Genomic DNA, 22719 nt, shown 5'->3' with positions numbered 1-22719 from the left:
AAAAGGGCACCCTTGGGGGGGAGGGGAGTACGGGGGGAGGGGGAGAAAGGGCACCTCAAGGGGGAGGGACACCCCAAGTGGGGGAGGCACAGGAGCACCTGGGGAACTGGAGGGACTGAGGGTGCATGCTGTGGGGAGGGGTCTACCCCAAGATACCCCCTGCAGGACCTTGAGCTGCAGCAATGGCACCCAAGGGAGGGGGAAGAAGCTGCCTCCTCCAAGCGCCCCTTGGCATGGGGCATCTCCAGGGTCTGCCTGCCCTGGCCCCACCCACTCCTCACACCAGCCCATCTCCCCTCCCAAAGCCATGCCAGCAGGGACACACGCAGGCACCCCATGTTCATCAGCTTCATTTTTATTTTGTCTTAAAAAAACAACAACATTAAAACTCCTTCAGTGACGGGAAGCACAGAAAACTGAGAGAGACGGCACGAGCGAGGGTTTCCCACGTGGGGGTTCATGGGCCCAGCCAAACCCCGCGTCCCAGCCCTGAGCATGACGGATGCCCAATGCTTGAGAGGAAGGCACCAACCCCCACCCACCTGTAACAACGCACCTATGGCCCCGATCTGGCAGTGAGATGCGTTTGGAGAGGCCCTTCCTTTGCACTGCCAACGCTCACAGTGTATGTTTTTGCATTTTGTGTGTTCTTAAAGCTTCATATTAAATAAAGTATGGTTCTAGTCTTAGTGGCTGCACCGAAAAGCTTGAAAATACGACTCCTTGTGAGACCTAAAGGGTCAGACACCAGAAGGCAAATTAAAACAGAATACCCAAACCAAACTCATTTAAAAAGCATCCAGCTGAGCTTGTGATTTTTGAATACTTGAAGTTGGCACCGCTGCTCATAAAGCCCTCCTTGACTTTAGAATATTTGTTTGCACGGTCGCAGAGCACAGCACACAGCGTACAATTTCCTGACTTCACCAATGTTGTATTCATTATGGCCATGGTATATCGTACACTGCAGTTTGTATGTAGTTGGTTTGCTGAGCTCATGCCACAGCAAATTTGTTGACAGGGCCTCTCTATTAATAAATACATCCCCAGTTGCTACAAATGAGTCCAACTCTATGCATCTCCTTCCACGACCAGAGCCTAAATATGCAATAGTAGTCTATTCCCTTCGAATGTTGGGACTTTTATCCTAGCTTGTGTCACTACAAATGGTTTTACTATTCCTGTAAGTGTCTCATGCTTTTAAAAAACAAAACACTAAAGCTATTTCATCCTGCGGCTGAGAGTCCCACAGGTAAAATTGTAAAGCTCAGAGATTTCTTTTAACCTTCATTCCACCAGTTCTGACACACAGCAAGACAATGGAAACAAGGACAGAAGGGGGGAAAAAAAAGTACTCCCCACTTTCCAGAACGGTAATCTTTATACTTTGAAAATGTACAAGGAGGGGGCTCTTCTGGAAGATCCAGGCAAGGCTACTGGAGGCATTGCATGTGTTTCTTTAAAAGAACTAATTAGCAAATTGGATTGGCTCAGTTTGCACCTGATCTTCCCTGGCACCCCTGCAGCATGCTGCTATGGCGAGCTGCCAAGTTTACATGGCCTTTGCACAGGTGTAAACAACCTGAAGAGGATTTGGACCCGGTGATTTCATCAGAATTAGTCCAGTTGGAAGCAAAACCGGGATCAGCCCCTTTGAGTTTAGTAGGAAGGTGCAGGCCCAGAGCTGCTGCCCCTGTGCTCAGCTCTGCCAGGTGGCTTTTGGTGTGTTCCTTAGTTCTTTCTCCTTCGGAGAGGCTGGGAAGAAAACACAGCAAACCCCGCACCCTGTCATGCTATTGATTGTTATTAGAACCCAGGAGTCCGGGCCTAGCAGGCTATCGGCTCCTGCATTTAAAACAAATAAAAACGGATGGAGCAGTGCAGCCTGGTTAAAGCACAGAACGGGTGGGGAGACCTCAGGCTTGTTTCTACTTTTCATTCTGAAATACAATAAACCCTTCCCACGTGAGAACGTTTTTCTGCAGAGTTAGTGCCACTTTCCAGCAGGGGGCAGAGTGGCAGCTTTTAGACGTGTGCCAAGCAGGGGCCCGGTGCCCGCGCTGGTTCCTTAGCCTGGACGTGCAGGGCTGTGCTTTAGGACAGACGTGTCACGCACCCTGCCCCACGCTGGGGGAGGGGAATCACGAGTCGGTACTTCCCCAGGGCTCTAGCAGAGGGGAGACGGTCTCACTGGACACCCCAGATCTGATCTCCAGTCTCTGATCTCCACAGCCAGTTCAGGGCAATGGGGCTGGCTCCCCCTGCTTGGCCAGCTGCAACCGGGAGGGGAGGTGCCAGGGCGGAGCCCGGGGAGACCTGCCACACGCTCCCTTCCAAAGGCCCGTGCAGGTCCCCGCTCTAGTCAGACATTCGTACTATCATCTGTCCCCCATCCCGCCCCATCCTCTGGCTGAGCAGGGCGGGGGAGAGGGGGGAGAGCTGGGGGGAAATGCACCTGCCCCTGCCCCTTACAGAACTCAGAGAACGGAGGGGGACAGCCTGTTCTAACTGCTAGACACCCATTTCCTCCTGGAGCTGGGAGCAGAACCAGGATTCCTGGCTCCAAGTGCAGCTGGGAGCGCAAGGAAGGACCCCGTTCCCTCTAAGAGTGGGACCAGAACCCAGGAATCCTGACTCGCACGCGCCCTGTTCTAACCCCTAGACAATGCTCCCCTCCCAAGGAGTCGTCGCCTTCCGCCACTTTAACCAAGGCTGCTCAGACCCGCTGTGAGTCCCCCAGGTAAATTTCACTGACATCCCACAGCCTCAAGCGGAAAGAATTCAGAACCCCGAACTTGCTTCATTGGGGGTGGCAAGGAGGGCACAAGTGCTCTGCTCCCTGCAGAGGACAGAAACAATTCAGCAGCCCTTTGGCGATTCCAGACACACAGCTCAGGGAACAACAGACACTCGACACAACAGACAGCGCGGGCCCGTGACAAACACAGAGGCCCTTGTCGGAGGAGAGGAAAGACAGGGGAACGCGGGTTAGAGCCCCGGGCAGGGACGCAGCCCGCGAGCCAGGCCACCCTGCTCCAGCTTTGCACGTGGAGTGAACCACGCCACGAGATTCAGTGCAAAAACATCAACTTCATTGCTTTCCCACGGGCTTGGGGTGTCGTACCCGCCCCCTGCCCCGCTGGTTACTATCTCCCCACGCCTCTCATCGGGCACGGCTTCCACTGGGTGACGGGAGGGGAGGGCAGAGGTTGGAGCCTGCTGGCCTTCCTTTTCTTGGGCCCCCGGCTGCGATCACCCCAAGGCGTGTGCGCTGGCTCTGATCACCCCAGTTTATACTGGTGTGAATCAGGAGTAACTCTGGGGGATCGAGAGCAGACGCCGGCTTCTTACACCAGTGGAAATCGGGTGGAATGGAACAGAGCCCGACCCACCAACTCTCTCCTACGCTGCGCCTAGCTCGGTGGCAGCAAGGGAGGGGGCAGCAGCTGTTGGGGAACCCCTGGTTTGCAGGGGGCCAGGAGAGAGAGAAGGCTGGGGCAGGTCTGCCCAGATCTCTCCCAGCGTTTTATAAAGGTCTATAGCTATTACTCCCTACGTGGCCCTGAAGGGGAAACTGAGGCCCAGAGCAGTGAGTCTGTGACACAGAACTCAGGAGTTCTGGCTCCCAGTCCAGCATTTTACCCACTAGACCCCAAACCAGCAGCCCCCTCTTCTGTTCACTTCACCCCACGGCCCTGCCTGGAGCAGCTCCGGGATTCTTCATATCCAGGTGTAAACAGACCCCCACCCCACTGTTTGCTTGATTGGGGGTGAGGAATGAGGCAGCCCCCTCCTCCAGCTGCTCCCCACCAGGGGCCCTTCCATGCTTGATCCACAGCTGGACCCCAAACGCCCAAAGCACCTATGCTGGGAGCTCATGACAGGAAGCTTTTCCCACGGGGGGGAGGACGCGGCCCCTGACTCCCCTGCCCACCTCACCAGACGTAGACATCTCTCCTGCGTCCGTATGTCTGTGATCCTGAGGCAGAAAGGGGGAGGGGGCTGCCCCCCCCCAAGACTGGTTTGATTTCACAGTGGGGCAACGCATTGCCCCCCAGCTGCCAGAACTAGCCTGCATCCCAGCATGCAGTGGGCCCAGTCACAGGGGCAGGCCCCCGCCCCCGCTGCCCCGTTAAGGGGGCGTTCGCCGTTTCCGCCCAGAGTCGCAGCAGCCTGTAAATACCCGCTGGGGATGGGGCAGGATGTTCGCTCCCAGCCCCCCCGCAGGGCTCGTTCGGCGAGGAGCAGGCAGGAGCCCGAGTCCAACGGCCCTGCCCCCCCAGGGACAGGCGGGTTGGGCACGCCCCCATTGCCCCCTAGGTCCGCAGGGCGTCCGCCTTGGCGAACAGCCGGCTGTGCCAGTAGTCAGGGTTGTCGAAGGCGCAGTCCGAGGCTTCCAGGCTCCGCAGGGGTTTCATGAAGCCGTTCTTGGGGCAGGGCGAGCTGGGGCAGCCCGGGCCCAGCCCGCTCCCCGGCGCCAGGATGGCCTCCATCACCTCGTAGCCCTGCTCCTCGGGGGAGCCCCGTGGGACGGCCGCGCTCATGCAGGTGTAGTCGTCCTGCCCGGACCCCGGCGAGCTCAGCACGCTGCTCAGGGACTGGCTGAGCTTGGGCTGCTTGTTCATGTATTCGTAGTCCTCCTCGGCCCAGCCGGCCGCGGGCAGCGGGGTGGTCTGCATGCTGCCCAGGGAGGCGCTCCGCTCCGAGCCCAGGTCCATGTATTCGTAGCCCAGCTCCTCCAGGGAGGCCGGCCGGGGATGCGGGGGCCTCTGCTGGGGCTGCGAGGGGCGTCTGTTCATGTACTCGTACTCCTCCTCCGGCTCCGAGGCGCGGCCCAGGGGCCCGTCCTCCGCAGCCCGGGCGACGCTGGCCGCTCGCTCTGCAGGCGGAAGCCGATGACAAGCCGGCGTTAGGTGCAGCCGGCGGGGGGTGGCAGCTGGAGATGGGGGGGTCTGATCTGCCTCTTGGCCTCTCGCCCGCCTGCCTCCTGTGCAGGGGCAGCCGGGGCACAGCATCCCGGGCACAATGGGAGACAGGAGGCAGCTGGCTCTCCACCCCCTCGGCGGCTTCCTGCCAGAGTCCCCAGTGAGGCGGGAGGGACAGAGTGGCTCAGGGGAAGGGGCACCGAGATTTCCCACCTCCGGCTGGTGGGTTTCCAAGCCGGCATCCAGTCCCCAGCTGCAGCGAGTTTGCAGGGTCTCAGCCCAGGTGGCCTGGTAACTACCACCCCCACAGGCCCCTTCGTGGCAGGGAAGACCCAGACCGCCCCCCCCGACTCCCGGAGCAGGGTCCCGCCCGGGGAAGCTGGGGGTGGCAGCATGGGGCCCTGAGGTCGGACCCAGGGGCTGCCGTTACCTCGGCCGTGGAGATCCGGCATGACGTAGCCGTTGACGTCCTCCTCGCCGTCGGCGGTGCCCGCGGACAGGGGGAAGCTCTCGCGCTGGGAGAGGTAGGCGCTGTCACCCCGGGAGCGCAGGCCGTGGCACAGGCTGCCCGGCAGGGAGAGCTCCTCCGTCAGCTCGCACTCCGAGGCCGTGCCCCGGCCCTCTGACGACTCCGACACCGTCCGCCCCACCGACTCCTGCCTGGCCCGCAGGGTCTGCCGGGAGCCCAGCCCGGCGCCCTGGGAGACAGGGGGAGAGAGACGGGGTCAGGGAAGGAGCCGCCGGACACGGGGCTGCACGACAGACCTGCCCCTGCTCACTGCGACGGAGACGGGCAAGACCCACGGGAGCAGCTTTAGCCCGGCTAGTCCACTGCTGACCCCCAGCCAGCCCAGCTTTGCCCCAGCCAGCTCTGCCAGAGCCCCTCAATCCCAACCCGCAACCCCCTGCTAGCCCAGCCCTGGGCTCCCCACCCACAGCTCTGCCGGTGCCCCTCCATCCCAACCCGCAACCCCCTGCTAGCCCAGCCCTGGGCTCCCCACCCACAGCTCTGCCGGTGCCCCTTAATCCCAACCCGCAGCCCCCTGGGACCCTCCGGCAGAGGACGTCCATGGGGTGCACCCCCTGTCCGCTGTGCTGGGTACCTGGCGGCAGCTGCTGAGGCCAGTCTGGTTCATGGGGATGTAGCCAGCTGGGGGGCTCAGGTTCGGGCTCTGCAAAGAGAGAGAGGCAGGTGGTGATTGCTCGGCCCAGGGCAGGGGGTCCTTGGCACCGGGACCTGGGGAGACGGCGCGCAAACAGTCTGCCGGACCCCCAGGCGCAGGCTGGGCCGGGGGGTCAGCCCTGAGCTACGACCCATGGAACCGGGTCTCATGCTTCAAGGCCGAGCGCTGCCAGGGTCAGGAAGGAAACCCCTCCCCCACAGGGTCCCCCCCTCCCATCCTTTCCAGGAAGGATTTTTAGCCTCCCCGCAGAAGGGCCAGGTTGTTGGTGGGGGGGGGGTACAGGCCGAGGGGGAGGCGGCCATCTCTCACCCGGGCGTAGTCCACACGCTGTCTGGAGGCGAAGAGGCCGGTGGCCGCGTTGAAGGAGCTCAGCTCGTCCTCCAACTCCAGCGTCTCCATGTCCTCCAGCTCCTTGTCACTCAGGGGGGGCTCAGCGGGGGGCAGCGGCCCACTCTCCCTCTGCACAGGGTGGGGAGGGGAAGGGACACCGCGTCAGGGGCTGGCAAGGGGTTAACGGGGCCCAGCCCCCAACGCTGAGTGGCCAGGGCCACCTTACCGCTTAGCGGGGCAGGATGGGGGGTGTGAGGCAGGGAGGGGGACAGATAAGACTCTTGTCTAGAGCAGGTCTTGCCCCCCCCCCCCGCAGGAGGGATCCACCCCGCACACCCGCAGCCGAGGAGTGGGGAGCCGGCAGGCTGGGAATGCCCAGCAACAGGATCCCCACCAGGGGCGGGGGCCGGGGGGGGTTCCCTGGGTGCATATGTCAGGCAGGGAGCCCAGAGAGCCGGGCATGGAGTGGGGAGGGGGCAGATGGGGCAGGAGCTGGGATGCTTAAGGCTGGGGCGGGGGGGATTTAAAGGGCTAATGCGCCATTGACCAGGTGGCTCATGGGGGGCGGGCACACTAGGGGCTGGATTGGCTGAGGGCCCAGGGCAGCCCCCCGCTGTAGAACGGCCCGGGGCCACGCACTCACCTTGATGACCAGATAGCGGGGCGGGTCGCGGGCCATGCGAGTGAACTCATTGGCCAGTTCCTTGAAGGTGGGACGGACGTTTTCATCGATCATCCAGCCTGGCGGGGGGCACAGAGGGGTGAGATCCGGCCGGAGGTGAGACCCAGCCCCCCGAACCGCCCCAGCACCACGGGTCCCACCAGAGGGGCTCAGACAGGTGGACGGGAGGGGAGAAGGACTGCCTGGAAAAGTGCATTGGGGCCGGGGGGGGGCACAGAACAACGACCTTCCAGCCCCCGCCCCAGGGCTCTGGCCCCAGCTGTGTGGCTCCCTCCCAGCGCTCCCCCTCCACACGCTTGCCCCCCAGCTCACAGCTGTCCCCTGGCACCACGGGGTGACGTCCCTCCCTGCACCCGGGGCATATCGGGGTCCGTGCAGATTGCCGGTGGGGGAGGGGCAGAGCATAGCCCTACACCCCTCCCATGAGTCCCCATGGCCACTGCGCCCCCCCCTCCCCCCAACCCCACGGCCCCAGGCCCTGCTCCACCAGGCAGGACCACTTGGGTGCAACCCGGCCCCTGGGCAGGGCCAATATCCCCTGCAAACAGCCCCCAGGGGCTGGGACGTAAACACCCCGGGCAGGGAGACACCCACGCCCCAGGCAGGGCCCCACCCCACCTGCAGGGGGTGGCAGGGAGACAGACAGACCCAGCAACTCACATTTCACCATCACCATGTAGACATCGATGGTGCAGATCTGGGGCTGCATGAGCCGCTCGCCCTTCTCCAGCAGGTCGGGCACCTCAGCCAGCCGGATCCCCGTGTAGGGCTCTGCCCCGAAAGTCATCATCTCCCACAGCGTCACGCCTGCGGGGAGGCGGGGGGGGGCAGAGGGGGGACAGTCAGGCCAGGAGGGGCTGCAAGGGCAGGTGGTCGGGGGAATTCTGCGCTGGGGGGTGTGCACATGGGACCCAGCAGGGGGCGCTGTGGGGAGCGGGGCAGGGTGCTGGCTGGGGGGGGCGGCTCCCGGCTGCTCCAGCCCCGGCCTGCGACGCTTTGCGGGCAGGGGTGGGTACAGGGCGGGTGCAAGGTGGGGGCACGGTGGGCACTGACCGTAACTCCAGACGTCACTCTGGTGTGTGTACTTCCCGAAGTGGATGCTCTCCAGCGCCATCCATTTAATCGGAGTCTGTGGGACGAGAGGCGGGGAAGGAGCGTTACCTGGGTGGGGGGTGCCTGGGGGCTGCTTCTGCCTGGGCCAGAGATACCCCTGGGGCCCGATTTCATGGGGCCCTAGGGCTGCTCTGATGCACGGTCTGCTCCCCTGGGAAGAAGAGCGGACCCTGAATGCAGGGCCCCCCAGTTACCCTCCCAATCTGCCCCCTCTGCTGGGGGGGGGTCCAGACCTCTGACACCAGCCCACTCCGGCTGGGGCGGCCCCAGTGCAGCAGGAAGGGGAAGCAACCTTGGGGGACATCCTGCTGGAGTGGACCTGAGGCTCAGCTGGCCCCGGAGCGGGCACGGGGGACGACGATGAGGGCCCCGGGGCCACACCCCACCTTGATCTCATTGTAGAAGTATTTCTTGTCATCGGGGTAGAGCAGGTCGGCGATCCCGAAATCCGCCACCTGCACCTGGCTGGGCGACTTCAGCAGGACGTTGCGGGCGGCCAGGTCCCGATGGACCATGCGATGCTCTTCCAAGTAGTACATGCCCTGGGGGCGAGAGGCGGAGAGCGTGGGGCCGACCCATTTGTGCGTGTGTGCGCGGGGGTGGGGGGGGAGTCGCTTGGGTTTCGTACCAGTGATGGGCAGCAGGCTGGACTAGTTTCACCCACTGTCCCAAAGCTCCACCCACAACCACAGGCTCCTCCCTCCACCCCAAAAGTGTCTGTGACAACACTGATTAGAAGAGGAAGAGTTAACAGCACTGACATGTTCAGAACATCCCTCATTAGGGTTCAGGGTAAACGCCACAGGGGGGATGAACAGGCCAGATTCACCCTCCCTTCAGGGCCGTGGCACTTCGGGAGCAGGTCTTTGGAAGGGTCCCCCGCCGGGTGTGGGAACCAAAGGAGCTGCTACCCCCAGCCCCTGCCCCTTCTCCGCTCTGTCTCCTCGTGCTGCCTGGCCAGCCCCACCCACGAGCCTGGGGCCAAGGACGCCTCACCCAGAGACCAGCTCCCCGAGCCGGGCTCGTGCCCCGCTTTGATGCCGGTGGGAAGGGGACCCCGGGAACGCGCCGTCGAGTGCCGCGGGGCCGCTCACCTTGGCAACCTGCACGCACCAGTTGAGCAGCAGCTGCGGCCCGATGGCGTCCCTGTTCTTGCGCACGTGGTCGAGCAGCGAGCCCAGCGGCAGGAGCTGCGTCACCAGCTGCAGCTGCGGCCCGGGGCAGATGCCCAGCAGCCGCACGATGTAGGCGTGTTCCAGGCTGCCAATGGCCAGCATGTGCTGCAGGGCCAGAGGGAGACGGGAGCCTATTACAGCCTTGGCTCCGCCCCCGGTATCCAGCTCCCCTGTGGAACTCCCCGCCACTGGGATCTGATCCCAGACAAATGAAAATGGACTAGGGGTGACGCCGGCCAGGGCTGGCACCCTCAGAGCCCCCACTGATGCCAGGGGGAGTTTGGGGTACGCAAGGACGGCCTGGGGGTGGGGGCTCCCCCACCCCCTGGTTTCATGTGGCACACTGAAGTGCATCATGGGAGTTTTAAGCCTCGCTCTGAAGCACTGACATTGGTTGCTGATAGGACATCAGAGTGGATAGGCCAATGGGGGGCAGGGCCACTGGGCTGGATGGGCCAATGGTCTGGCCCCAGGCTGGCAGGGGGGTGGCGGGGCCCTCACTCACGTCGGTGACGGCGTGGAAGGTCTGGTGGCCGCTCCGGTCCTCTATCACCTTGATGCTGACAGGGATCTTGATGGAGTCTCCGTCCGGGATCCAGACGCCCTGGCGGGAGAGGAACCCCCAGTGTGAACCGAGCTGGGATCCCGGGGCTGCCCTGCCCCAGCCCCCACTCAGGGCTCCCCCACGGCCGCGTGGAGACGCCGTCCCACCCGCCCCCGCAGCAGCTGCGGTGCTCGAGCAGCCCCGGAGCCTCCCCGCGCCCCCGGGCTGCAGCTTCCCCCCCTCACCTTGTGCACCGTCCCGAACACACCCGAGCCCAGCACCTTCAGCTTCCTCAGCTCCGTCTCCTTCAAGATCCGGGCCAGCACCTTGTTGGCTTTCTCGCTTGGGTCCAGGGGCTCGAGGCTCTGCCAAGGGAGAAAGATGGGTTGAACCAGTGCTGGGGGGCCCCACCCCTCCCAGACCCCCCGCTGCCTCGATGCCCCTGGCCCTAGTGATTTGTGCCTCTCTCCCTGGGTTACTCATTTGACTTAGGTCACAGGTCAGGACTGAAGAGCCCCATGCAGAGCTGTGGGGGACAGAGCCGGGACAGCAGGCGGCCGCGGGTGGGGAGTGAGGGGCAGAGCTGGGGGGAGCCCAGGGCTGGGCTAGCAGGGACTGCGGGTCGGGAGTGAGGGGCACCGGCAGAGCTGGGGGGGCAGAGCTGGGAGCACAGGGGGCCGCGGGTTGGGAGTGAGGGGCAGAGCTGGGGAAGGGGGGAGCCCAGGGCTGGGCTAGCAGGGGCTGCGGGTGGGGAGTGAGGGGCACCAGCAGAGCTGGGAGGGCAAAGCTGGGCTAGCAGGGGGCCGCAGGTCGGGAGTGAGGGGCAGAGCTGGGGAAGTGGGGAGCCCAGGGCTGGGCTAGCAGGGGGCTGCGGATCGGGAATGAGGGGCACCAGCAGAGCTGGGGGGGCAGAGCTGGGAGCGCAGGGGGCCGCGGGTCGGGAGTGAGGGGCACCAGCAGAGCTGGGGAAAGGGGGAGCCCAGGGCTGGGCTAGCAGGGGGCTGTGGGTCGGGAATGAGGGGCACCGGCAGAGCTGGGAGGGCAAAGCTGGGCTAGCAGGGGGCCGCAGGTCGGGAGTGAGGGGCACCAGCAGAGCTGGGGGGGGGCATGGCTGGGAGCGCAGGGGGCTGAGGGGTGCCAGTCTTTTCTCTCTTAGCACAAACCTTCCTTTCTGCCCCGTCATCCGAGCGCCCTGCGGCACAAGAACCTTCCCCCCGCGGCTCCCGCCCACTGCCTCAGCCCCGTCCCACGTCCCTCCCCCGGGCAGCCGGGAGCCCTGTTCACAAGGGCTGCGGGGGCTGGGGGGCGTCTCACCTCGCCCCTCTCCAGGTAGCGGCGCATCGCCCGCTTCTTCTGGATCTTCTTGCCGCGCCAGTACAGGAGGGTGAGCAGGAAGCAGGAGCAGGAGATGAAGAGGCAGCCCACGACCATCACCGCTATGACTGTGGGGCTTTTCCTGGGGACGGACGGGGGGGGGGGGTGTCAGCGCCGGGCCCCTGCCTGGGCACCGGGCTGGCCGGAGCCCCGGGGGAGCCGGAGCGAAGGGCTGGTGCAATCCCATCCGTGGGGCCTGCAGTGCCCAAGCCCCACCCTGCTTCCCTGGCGGAGGCACGGGAAGGGTCTCGGGTTTGGAAAGGAACCCAAGGGAAGGCAGGGAGGGACGGGGTGGGGAGAGGGGGCGTCGGGGACCACACACCAGCTGAGGGGCTCCCCCTCTGCTGCGTAGGCCCGGGGGATCCTGGGTCTCTGGAGCAGTCGTGGGGCTGTTCCCATGGAGGCCAAGGGGGCTGGGCGCCAGCGAGACCCAGCCTGGGAGAAGAGGCTGCAGGGCAACTGGGGTCACCACCCCAGGGGGTGCCCCAACCCCACCCTCAGCGGTTGGTTCACGTCATCGCCCGGGCGAGGGGGCCTGGCACAGCTGGGGAGCGGGAGCGGGGCTCTGCACATGTCCCGCTGGGGCCAGGCTGAGAACTGCCAAATTTAATCCACGCAGGGGCCCAGCCCCACCCCTGACCCAGCCCTGCCCCGCCCTGGGTCAGGGCGTCGGGATGGGGAGGGCATTGCCTGTCCCGAGCCCAGCTGAAGGGTCCCCAGGCCGGGGTCAGAGCTCCAGCAAGCAGCAGCCAGCTGCGAAGGGTACCTGGCGACGGGCAGGGGCTCTGTGACGCAGTCCTGGATCTGCGGCCCGAGGCACCTGCGGGAGACAGAACCCGCCGATCACCCCACGGACGGACGGACAGAAAGACAGACAAAGGGGCGCCACGGAGAGCACCAGGCTTATGGGAAGGATGTCAGAGCAGGCGGGGGGTGGGAGCCAGGACTCCTGGGTTCTCTCCCCAGTTCTAGGGGAGTGGGATCTGGTGGTTAGAGCAGGGGGCTAAGAGCCAGGAGTCCTGGGTTCTATCCCAGCTCTCGGCTGGAGTGGGGTCGAGTGATTAGAGCAGTGGGGCTGGGAGCCAGGTCTCCTGGGTTCTCTCCCTGATTCTGGGAGGGCAGTGGGATCTAGTGGATTGGAGCCAGGGCTCCTGGGTTCTCTCTTGGGAGACACGTCCAGCAGAGACCCCGCTGCCATTCACCCTGGGGCTGCACCTCCCCAGGCAGGGGCTGGAAGCGTCAGGTCCCACAGCCTGGGGGCCCCTCTCAGAGCCCACCCGATTGGCTCGGGAGCCGAAAGTGGGGCTCGGCCGCAGCTCCTCGCCTACTCCAAGTCTCAGGTCTGGGGGACCCCGGCTGCTGCTGCTGGGGGGGGGAGAGGGGTCCTTTGTCCCTTTCCCCACATTCCTGCCCCCCATGTCTGGCCTTGCAGACTCCATGGATCTCAGCCATGCAGCGAGGTCCCTGGGGGGCCGGGCTGCAGGATCGGGGCCTCCCGGCTGTGCCCCGGATGGGGGGGGCTGCTGCTCTCACCCCCGCGTGCAGTTCTCGTGGCAGGGGTGGCACTCGTGGTTGGCGTCCGGGTACTTGTAGATGGGCCCTTGCTCGCCCAGGATGCCCTCGGGGCAGCTGTCCACGCAGTGGGGCCCGTCCTTATACCGGGCACATCGCACGCAAGCGTCGGCGCCCTGGGGGGGCCAGACAGAGTCAGGAGAGGGCTGGGACGGACCCCTCCCCCGCCAGCACCCAGAACCCCCTCTGGCGCCCCCTACAGTGGAAAGGCCCCGTGTCCCGTCCGCTGTCCTGGGGCCGGGAGCCAGGGACCCCTAGGGAGGAAAGGCCCCGGGCCCCATTCCCAGCCCCCCTGAGCCAGCCAGTCCCCCAACCTGGGGCCGGATCAGGGCCGGCGCCCCCTAGAGGAGAAAGGCCCCGGGCCCCATTCCCCACCCCCACTGAGCCGGTGCCCGAGAGGAGAAAAGCCCGGGGAGGGGGGTCACGCACCGAGCCGTGGCAGGTCAGGTTGCCCTCCATCCTCTTGCACTCCGGGTGGCACTGGTAACACTCGCCCTCACGGGCATATTCCCGGGTCGCCCTGCACGAGAGAGTGTGGGGGGGGTCACTAATGCTGCCCTCTGAGGGTCTCGCATTCTCCTGCCCCCACCCCCCATGTTTCCACGCAGGCCCCCCCAGGCTCTCAGCTGCCCCTCACCCTTGGTAGAAGCTGCAGGTGGCCACGCAGGTCCCCTCCCGGCTGTAGTTGCGGCAGGAGATGCACTGGTCGGGGCCAGGCCCCCAGCAGCCGTCGCTTGAGCAGAGCGGGTCACACACCTTCCCTTCTTGCACTGCAGGGGAGCCAGGGGTCAGCAGTGGGGTGAGCTCCCAGACCCCCCCCCCAGCCTCCACTGCTCCCCCTGCCCCATGTTCTTCCACTCTCCCTTTCCCAGATCCGGGGACGGAACCCAGGAGTCCTGGCTCCCAGCCCCCGCAATGCTCTAACCACCAGACCTCCTCTCCCCTCCCAGATCCGGGGACGGAACCCAGGAGTCCTGGCTCCCAGCCCCCGCAATGCTCTAACCACCAGACCTCCGCTCCCCTCCCAGAGCTGGGGATAGAACCCAGGAGTCCTGGCTCCCAGCCCCCCTGCCCCTGCCTCTCACCCCCTAATCCGCTCACTGCCTGTGACACAGGATCTCGCCCCGCCCCCACACTCACCGCACTTGCCCCGGGGCTTGTTGTCCTTGATCTCCAGGTCGCCCCGGCGGCGGGACAGCGCCCCCCAGTTGATGGTGTGGAGGAAGCAGAGCTGCCGGTTCTCGGTGATGTACACCTTGCCCGCGCTGATCTCCCGCAGCGAGCGCAGCCCCAGAGACGTCACGTTCAGGTTCTTCATGATCAGCAGGGAGAAGCCGCGGCTGGGGACGGACACGCCCGTGTCAGCCCCACGCCGCCGGGGGGTGGCCACTCAGCCCCGGCAGCTTCACGTGGCCTGGAGGGAGCCTGGACTTCTGGGGTCTGTTCCCAGCTCGGGGTCTAGGGGCGCAGAGCAGGGGGCCTGGGGCTGCTCTCGGGTTATGGAGCCTCCCATCCCACTGCGAACTGGGCTGAGACCCGCTGCCTCGTTTCACATGGGGCCACGGGCAGGGGCCGGCTCTCAGCCCCCAACATGTGGGGCTGGGTTTGAACAGATGCCCCTGGACCAAAGGCTCCTGCTCTCCCCAGAGCCCTGAGCCACAGCCCTGCATGCAGGGACTCCGGCACCGCTGGGCAAGGGGCTGGGGGAAAGCCCCCCAATCCTCTCAGGGCCAGGGGGGCCTTTCCCCCAGGGAGGGGAAGGGCTGGGGGGGCAGGGTCAGGGGCCTCTCCCCTGGGCCGGGCTGGGCTGGGGGGTCTCTCACTTGTACAGGCTCCGGCCCCCGATGGTGACGAGGTTGGAGAAGACGCTGAAGTTATGCATGTGTTTGGGCCACGACTGGATGTTCAGATAACCTGCGGGGGGAGCAACCGGCGTGTCAGGGACGCCCCCTCTGCATCTCCAGCCGCCCCCCCCCACGCTGCTCCCTCACCGGGCTTGGGACGGGCGCTTCCCCCGGCACCCTCCCCCCATGAAGCCCCCTCTTGGCCGCCAGGGTCACGGAGTCGGTATACAGACACCCAGGGCTTCCCCACAGGCCACCGGGCTGGACCCCTGCCCCCGCCCCCGTGCAGTCCCCCCTGCCCCTGCTCCCCCCCCGTTCAGTCCCCCCTGCCCCTGCTCCCCCCCCGTTCAGTCCCCCCAAACCCCTGCCCGTTCCTCACCCGTGATCTCCCGCACCGTCCGGAAGACGTTCAGCTTCTCCGGATCCAGGGCCGAGATGTTGCACCAGGGGTCCCTGCGGGGGCAGGGGGGAACGAGACCCAGACACCGTCAGAACCACTGGCCTGATAGGCTGGAGGATACCGTTCTCCCCTGCCTCTCCGGGCTGGGTGCTAGGGGGCGCTGTGCTGCAGGGAGCCAGGGGGCCAGCAGGGGGTGCTCTTCCCTGGCTGCACGCTAAGGGGCGCTGTGCTGCAGGGAGCTGGGGGGCCAGCAGGGGGCACTCTCCCCTGCCTCTCCGGGCTGGGCGCTAGAGGGCGCTGTGCTACAGGGAACCGGGGGGGCAGCAGGGGGCGCTCTTCCCTGGCTGGACGCTAGGGGGCACTGTGCTGCAGGGAGCCGGGGGGCAGCAGGGGGCGCTCTCCCCTGCCTCTCCGGGCTGGGCGCTAGGGGGCGCTGTGCTGCAGGGAGCCGGGGGGGGCCAGCAGGGGGCGCTCTCCCCTGCCTCTCCGGGCTGGGCACTAGGGGGCGCTGTGTTGCAGAGAGCTGGGGGGCCTGCAGGGGGCATTCTCCCCTGCCTCTCCGGGCTGGGCGCTAGGGGGCGCTGTGCTGCAGGGAGCCGGGGGGGCCAGCAGGGGGCACTCTCCCCTGCCTCTCCGGGCTGGACGCTAGGGGGCGCTGTGCTGCAGGGAACGGGATGGGGGTTCAGCAGGGGGCGCTCTCCCCTGGCTCTACGTGCTGGCCCCAGGGCCGCAGCGTGGGGTTAGGGGGCGCCATCTCTCCCATGAGACATGAAACCGAAGCCCCGCCCTCCTGCCCCAGCCGTTAAAAATCCCCCTTGCCCTTTGACCTGCCGACCCGGCCAGATGCCCCCTCCCGAATCTCTGCTCTTCCAAGGGGTACAAGTTCCCCCCGCCCTGTAGCCCAGCCGCAGCATCACCGCGCTGGGAGAGCGGGTCCGGGGCAGCGGTGCCGTGCACCTGTTAATCACGGCTGTGCCCCACCCCAGAGGGGAGCGCATTGCAGTGCCGGGCAGAGGGGCTCAGCCTCACCCGTTCAGCCCCGTGATGAGGAAGTCCAGGTTGCCCCGGATCTTGGTGCAGTTGATGAACCCGTCGATGTTGCTCGAATCGACTGTCTGGTATTTGTTCCCGACGCCCGTCCCCTCGCAGGCTGGAAGGCAGGAGGGGAGAGGGAATGAGCCACCCGACACACCCGCACCCCACGCCCGGGGCAGGGCACCATGGAAATGCCAGGGCTGCCCAACGCACCATCCAGCCCCCACGGGGGGCAAACAGTTTGTCTGGCCTCTGCCACAGGTCCAGTGAGTTATGAGCAGGGGGGCTGGGAGCCAGGACTCCTGGGTTCTACCAGCATGAGCCCCAGGCTGGACGGCCGTCCCGCACCCCTCCATACCTTTAGGGCAGAGTCCAGGGCACGGCTCACACATCTTCAGGCCGTTCTTCTCCACCTCCATCTTGTCCTTCGGACAGGCCCGCACACAGGAGCTCTGGTCCACCACGAAGTTATCTGCCGGCAGGGGGAGTGGGTGAGGCGAGACCTGACGAGTGGGAAGGGGGGTGGGGGCCGAGCGCCTAGTGGTTGGAGCGGGGGCGGTCTGGGAACCTGGACTCCTGGATTCTGTTCCCAGCTCTGCCAGGCCGGTTGTTGTGCCCTCGAGGCACGCTGCACCCAGCTGGCTCGGTGCCTCAGTTTCCCCACAGGGCTATAATAACTCTGCTCTTTGCAAAGCCCTTTGCCACCCCTGGCTGGTGGGGGGGGGCACATGCTGGGAAGGACGATTCCCCAGTGACTTCCCCTCCCCAGAAGGGTGGGTGTGGGGCACAGAGCTGGGGCACAAGACCGCCATGCGAGGGGATCTCACAACAGGGCCAGGCTTAGTTACCCCGCCCCCCAGCAAAGGGTCTCATGGGGGGTAGGACGGCTGGGAACCCCCCCCGCCCCAGGAGAGATCAGGGCGTCCGCGGGGAGCCCCCGGCCCCGGCTCACGTGGGCATTCAGCGACGCAGACGCCCCCGTACTGGTACTTGGTGTCGGGGTTGGGCTCCAGCTGGAAGGTGAGTTTGTTGTAGATCAGCGGCTGGGGGCAGAGCGGGACGCAGGCCCCACTGTCGTTGAAGTGGCGGCAGGCCTGGGGGGTGGGCAGAGTGTCAGGGACCCCGGCCCAGCCCACGGGGACCGACACAGAGACCCCCCCCCGCTGCCACCAGCCTGGTATAGACAGACAGACAAACCCCTGCCCCAGCACAGACAGACCCCCCTGCCCCAGCATGGGCAGACCCCCCCAGCACAGACCCCCAGCATAGACAGCCCCCCCCAGTACAGACCCCTAGCCCCCCTGCCCCAGCACAGCCCCCCCCCAGCACAGCCCCCCCGCAGACCCCCAGGGGACGTACGAAGCATTCAGTCTGGCGGGGGCCGGTGCAGCCCCCCGCACACTCGTCATGGCAGCACTCGCTGGGGCTGTGCCCGAAGCAGCGCCCATTGCACTGGGGGGCGCAGATGGTCTTGGTCACTGAGGGGGGAGCAGAGGAGATGGGTGAGGGGGGGGGCGGTGGCCTGAGCCCTCTCTGAGCCGCCCCCCCCCCCGCTCCGGCCCCATGAGCTCAGCTCCTGAGCCCCAGCAGCCTGATGAACGGTGCCGGATCCAGGTCCCCTCCCTGTCCCCCCCGGCCCAGAAGGACCCCTTGAGTGGATAAAGGGAGCCCTATGTCCACAGCCCACCCAGCCCTCGGGCCACCCAGGGGGATTCAAACCCACCTCCCCCAAGCCCGGGATACCTGCCCCCTCCCTGGCCCCGCTGCTACCCCTGACCGGCCCCCTGGCTGGTCCCCTGCCCCCTCCCCGGCCCTGCTGCTACCCCCTCCCAGCCCCCTGGCTGGTCCCCTGCCCCCTCCCCAGCCCCGCTGCTACCCCGCCCAGCTCCCCGACTAGATCTGCAGAGCCAGCCCCCGGACTGCAACTTTCTGGTCTCTCTTTGCAAGGCAGAGACCCCCTCTTTGGCTCCCAGCCCTGCCAGCTGCCCGCCCCCCACGCTGGGCAGGCTCCAAGCCGGTACCCACATTTCTGGCAGTCCTCTGGGTTCGGGCCCCAGCAGTGTCTGTCACAGCTCTCATGGCAGGGGGCACCTGGGGGAAGAGAAACGCCCAGCATCAGAGAGGGGCAGAGGGGACGGGGTCTTGCTCCAGTGCCCGCATGTGGGGCAGGCCAGGTGGGCAGAGCAGGGCGCTGGCTGCGATGGCGGGTGCCGAAGCCAGCCCCTCGCATGGGCAGGGCCGCAGCACGGGACAGGAAAGTCGGCCCAGGGCTTGGACCCCCCCCCCCCGACTCAGCTTGCTAATGAGCACTAGGTCGCCCCGCAGTCACTGCCTGCTTCATCGGGGAGCTGCTCCCCGCAGAGGCAGGCTGGAACCCTAGAGGGAGGTGGGACTGGGAGCCAGGACTCCTGGGTTCTATCCCTGGCTCTGGGAGGGGAGTGGGGTCTCGTGGTTAGAGCAGCATCCTCAATTCTTCATTCTGGCAGGCTGGGCTGGACCAGCTCTTCCCTACAGCTGGGAGCCCTGCCAGGCCGTGTTTGCCTTGGGAAGGAGTTTTGGACACTGGCCGTGAGGGCTAATATTTGCAAAGGCGGGGCTGGGTGAGGCGTCACAGGGGGGAACTGAACGCATCCAGGGGTGGAGCAGGATCCTGACTCTGCCTCCCTGTTGGTTTGTGATTCTGGCAGGCCCCACCTCAGACCAGGCGGCCCCATTGTGCCAGGTGCTGCAAAAAGGGAGCAGGGGACAGTCCTTTCCCCTAAGATTCCAGGGAGGAAAGGGAAACTGAGGCACAGGGGTCAAATGACTTCCCCAGGGTCGCCCAGCAGGTCAGTAGCGAAGTTGCAAATAGAACCCACCATTCCTGAGCCCCTGCCCAGCCCCTGTTAATTGACCACATCTGTGCCCATGAAGGGACCCGCCTGGCCCCGGCCCCAGTGGCCCCTGCCTGCATCCTGCAGAAACCAGGGCAAACCTGCCCCAGGGCAGCGCCCCGGAAAGGCACCCAGAGCCCGCGGGGGTGAGAAAGAGAGGAGGGGAGATGGGGAGCCAAGCGGGCACGGGGGGGGGGGGCTCTTGGCAGGAGACGGAGCACGCGGAGGGCGATTCGGGACCAGATCCTTGGGCTTAAGATTCCTGGAGCAAGGGGAGCCAGGGCTCGGGGGCCGCCACTGGCAGGCCAGAGGTAGTGGGGGCCGTGGCTGGGACCACCCCCCTCAGGACACTCACAATTCCTGCCATTTTGCCGAACCACCGGGTCGATCAGCTGGTCCCGGATGATGTCCCTCCACTCGATAGTGTCCACGTGGCACAACTGCTCATTCCTCTCGATGTCGACCCCGCCCGCCAGGATCTCTGCAGGGCAAGGACCCGCTGGGACCGGGCTCTGCCCTGGGGCAGTGACCCCTGCCGAGCCGCGGCCCTGACCTCCCCCACCCTGGGACTCAGGGAGTGCCCAGAAGCCAGGTGGTAGATTTGGGGGGTGAGGGCAGGCAAAGGGAGGGGGCTGCCACAGAGCAGGGGGCTCGTGCCCCCGTGGCAGGGGAGGGACAGAGCCGGAAGTGGGGGTTGTCTGGGGCCGGGCACATGGAGCCCCACTCACAGCCCTGGGTCCGGGCACCCCGGGAGCAGAGGGTTACAGCTGGCCGTTCCACTGCCCCTCGCAGGAGAGGCCAGCGTCCCCCACCCAAGGGTGGGTTTCCGGCTCCAGGAGGCTGTGCCCAGCCCGGGTTGTTCTGACAGCTGGAGTCGGGGCGGGTGGGGACGGCAGCCCCAGCGTTGGGGCGGGGCAGGCTGGGCGCTTGCCATGGGGTGGTGAGGATGCCGTCTCGGGCTGGAGCGCAAACAGGCTGGCCCAGCCAGAGGGTCAGGCCGGGGCACCAGGGGATGGGAATGCCCCGCCGGGACTGCCCCAGCCTGCACACGGCTCCCCCTCCTGGCACCTGCGCACGGGGCCGCGGCAGGCTCCCCCGGGAGTCGAACATCCACGCCCCTCCCAGGCACCCGTGAGCCCCCCGCGGGCTGCCAGGGCGCCTGGCTGCTGATTTGAACTCCTCTCCAGTATCCCAGGGGGCTTTGCAAAGTACACACAAGGCGTGGGGCTGACCACGGGTCCAAGAGGGGTCAGGGCTGCGTGCGGACCCACGGCTGAGCTTTGCAGCTCAGAGGAGGGCTCATTCCCTCCCCCCGCACCCCGGAGTGCAGCCACCCCTGGGTGGGATGACATCTAACCGCGCTGCTACCCGACAGCCCAGGACAGAAAGCCAGGAGAAGTCCAGCGAATAGCCGGACGCGCAGGGGGGTTCGGCGTGGAGCCAGGGAGAGGGGGCAGCAGGCCGGCGCTCAGACCACTGGCTAGGGGATCTCCCACCATCACCTCTGTCCTGTCTCACCTGAAAGGTGAAACCCAGCAGCCGCTAGCCCCCTCCTGAGCCCCCCGCCCCACAGCACCGCCTAGCCCCATCCTGGGCCATGGGGGTCAGCCCTGACGCCAAGGGGGCAACGCCCCCAACTGATCCTGCTCCTTGCTAAACAGCGCCCCCTAGAGCCGATTCACCGTCCACCCCCCACCCACCCTGGGTTTTCCTTCCAGCCCAGCCCGACCCTGCTTCTTCCCACAGCCAAGGTGGATTTGACCTTGGAGCAGCCTCTGCCCCAAACTGTTCACCTGCTTCTGTCCCATCAGGGGGCGGGAAGCGCTCGTAAACCTGCCTAGGAGCCGATAAGGGGATTGATTACCCATCCCGCCGTCCCATTGGCCAGGAGCGCCCATAAAGCGCCCGTTGGCCCCTGGACTTTCACCCCACCAGCCCCCGGGAGGGCACAGGTCAGAGGCGTGTTCTCGGAGGGCTCAGGGACTGGGGGCAGGACACAGAGTGCAGCAACAGGAGCTCACTGGCTCACACTCAGCTCCACGATGCTGGGGACCCCCCCTCCCCAGCAGTTTACGACTGGTACCATCACGGCCCCCGCCTTGGCACCCAGGCCAAGCACCATGAACGGGGCACGGGGAGCGAATGCCCTGCTGGTGAACCCCTCTGAGAAAGGCCCCCCCAAAAGAATGATGCTCCATCCTGACTCCACACCCATGTCCCCCCCAAAGCAGAGCCTTGACCCCCAAAATCAGAGACCCCAAGGAACAGCACTAGGGACTTGGCTGTTGCTATCATGTGGAGGGCGCCCAGACACCCTGGTGATGGGCAGCAGCCTAACCCTAGAATAGGTAAGTGGGGGCTGGTGCGCGTGAGCTGCTGGTCCTGCAGATAAACACGTGACCTCAGCCTCGGGGGGCATCGTCCCAGCACTGAGCTCACCCCAGAGCGGGTCTGACCCAGAGGGAAACCCTGAGCGCTCAGGTTGTTTGGGATCCCCTGGTGCTTTGGGTAAGAGCAGGGGGATCAGCCCAGCCGAAGTCCAACACGGGGGATGCATTCACCTACCCGACATCCCCCCTGCAACCTCTGGGGCTGCTTGCATCTTCCTCCAGAGCAATTGGTCCTGGCCACTGCCTGGAGACGGGGATGCCGGACAAGGCGGCCCACTGCTCTGATCCCCCACAGCGGTGTTGTGAGCAGCTCCCGCCAGCCACCCCAGAAGTGGCTGCATTTTGCCAGCATGGGGGGAAAGCTCTGCAGGGCATTGGCAGGGCGGGATGCGTCACCTGGAGCCTGCAATGGATTCTCTCCTCCCCCCTGCGAATCTGAACAGTGGCCAAGGATGAGCTCACCGTGTTTATGCAGCCAGCACCATACACGCCCCCGCCTCCTGCCAGCGTGTCCCCGCCCTGCCCTGGAGTGCCAGCTCGAGAGAGGCTGGGGCAGCTCCACGAGCATCTCCGCCAGCCAGGCGCTGGCAAGCGTCAGACGCGGCTTGCGCAACGTTATCCGTTCACTCGGCAGTGGGCTGAGAACTGCCCAACTCGCGTCAGGCGCGGCCACCGGGGGCGGCGGGAGAGCCCCAGGCCAGCCCTGCGGGGCCGGCTGACTCACCCGTGAGCTGCTTGAACCCCACCTGGCGGAGGGCATGCGAGCCATTGGTGTGGTAATTCAGCAGCACGAAGAGGGCGTATTTGTCCTCGTAGAGCTGGGTCCCCCGGATGACGCGCAGGTTCCCCAGGGGCAGGTACGTGAAGACGTTCATGGCGATGAGGACGTAGCCCGTCACTTCCCGGATGGTCTGGAGAGCCGCGGAAGAAAGCGCTGTCAGCCCCCACCGCGCCCAGACCTTCCAAGCTCCCTCGCCCAGCGTCAGCACGGCCAGGGCCTTCCAAACGCAGCATGCCCCTGCCCAGCCGCGGGACGCCAGGACGGACGGAGCGCAGGTGTATTCCCAGAGCAGGGAGAGAGTCCCCCGCACGCACACGGGGGCACACGCACACGGGGGGACACGCACACGGGGGGACACGCACACGGGGGGACACGCCTCCGGCATATTTGTGCAACTTGCAATGCCCCCCTGCACACCACAGCCAGCCCTGGTCAGCTTCCCTCTCCAGTTCTCCTGAGCTCCCAGCTAGGAAAGAGACTCTCTGGGCTCTGCCAGC

The 22719-nt window shown here is 65.8% G+C and overlaps 1 protein-coding gene across 2 annotated transcripts in view; it reads right to left on the bottom strand.

Moving 5' to 3' along the window:
- Positions 1-339: 339 nt before the first annotated feature.
- The window catches only part of ERBB3 (erb-b2 receptor tyrosine kinase 3), a 39119-nt gene continuing 16739 nt past the window's right edge, over positions 340-22719 (bottom strand). For both annotated transcript variants that reach the window (XM_084609782.1, XM_084609783.1), the window contains exons 3-28: positions 22166-22352; positions 19407-19532; positions 18204-18269; positions 17538-17656; positions 17131-17272; positions 16537-16650; positions 16173-16293; positions 15123-15196; positions 14723-14813; positions 14040-14239; positions 13537-13669; positions 13329-13419; positions 12861-13015; positions 12094-12147; positions 11268-11409; positions 10199-10318; positions 9915-10013; positions 9329-9514; positions 8621-8776; positions 8175-8250; positions 7782-7928; positions 7083-7180; positions 6419-6568; positions 6029-6097; positions 5356-5623; positions 340-4879 (exon numbers count right to left, since the gene is read on the bottom strand). In XM_084609782.1, coding sequence (XP_084465908.1) covers positions 4317-4879; positions 5356-5623; positions 6029-6097; positions 6419-6568; positions 7083-7180; positions 7782-7928; positions 8175-8250; positions 8621-8776; positions 9329-9514; positions 9915-10013; positions 10199-10318; positions 11268-11409; positions 12094-12147; positions 12861-13015; positions 13329-13419; positions 13537-13669; positions 14040-14239; positions 14723-14813; positions 15123-15196; positions 16173-16293; positions 16537-16650; positions 17131-17272; positions 17538-17656; positions 18204-18269; positions 19407-19532; positions 22166-22352 — 3747 coding nt within the window. In that variant the 3' untranslated portion in view covers positions 340-4316. The remainder of the gene's footprint in view (positions 4880-5355; positions 5624-6028; positions 6098-6418; positions 6569-7082; positions 7181-7781; positions 7929-8174; positions 8251-8620; positions 8777-9328; positions 9515-9914; positions 10014-10198; positions 10319-11267; positions 11410-12093; positions 12148-12860; positions 13016-13328; positions 13420-13536; positions 13670-14039; positions 14240-14722; positions 14814-15122; positions 15197-16172; positions 16294-16536; positions 16651-17130; positions 17273-17537; positions 17657-18203; positions 18270-19406; positions 19533-22165; positions 22353-22719) is intronic.

This window comes from Lepidochelys olivacea (assembly GCF_965140295.1).
Source record: "Lepidochelys olivacea isolate rLepOli2 genome assembly, chromosome: 20".
NCBI classification, from domain to species: Eukaryota; Metazoa; Chordata; order Testudines; family Cheloniidae; genus Lepidochelys; species Lepidochelys olivacea.
The sequence above is the reverse complement of the archived record's forward strand: the minus strand, read 5'-3'. Positions and strand labels throughout refer to the sequence as shown.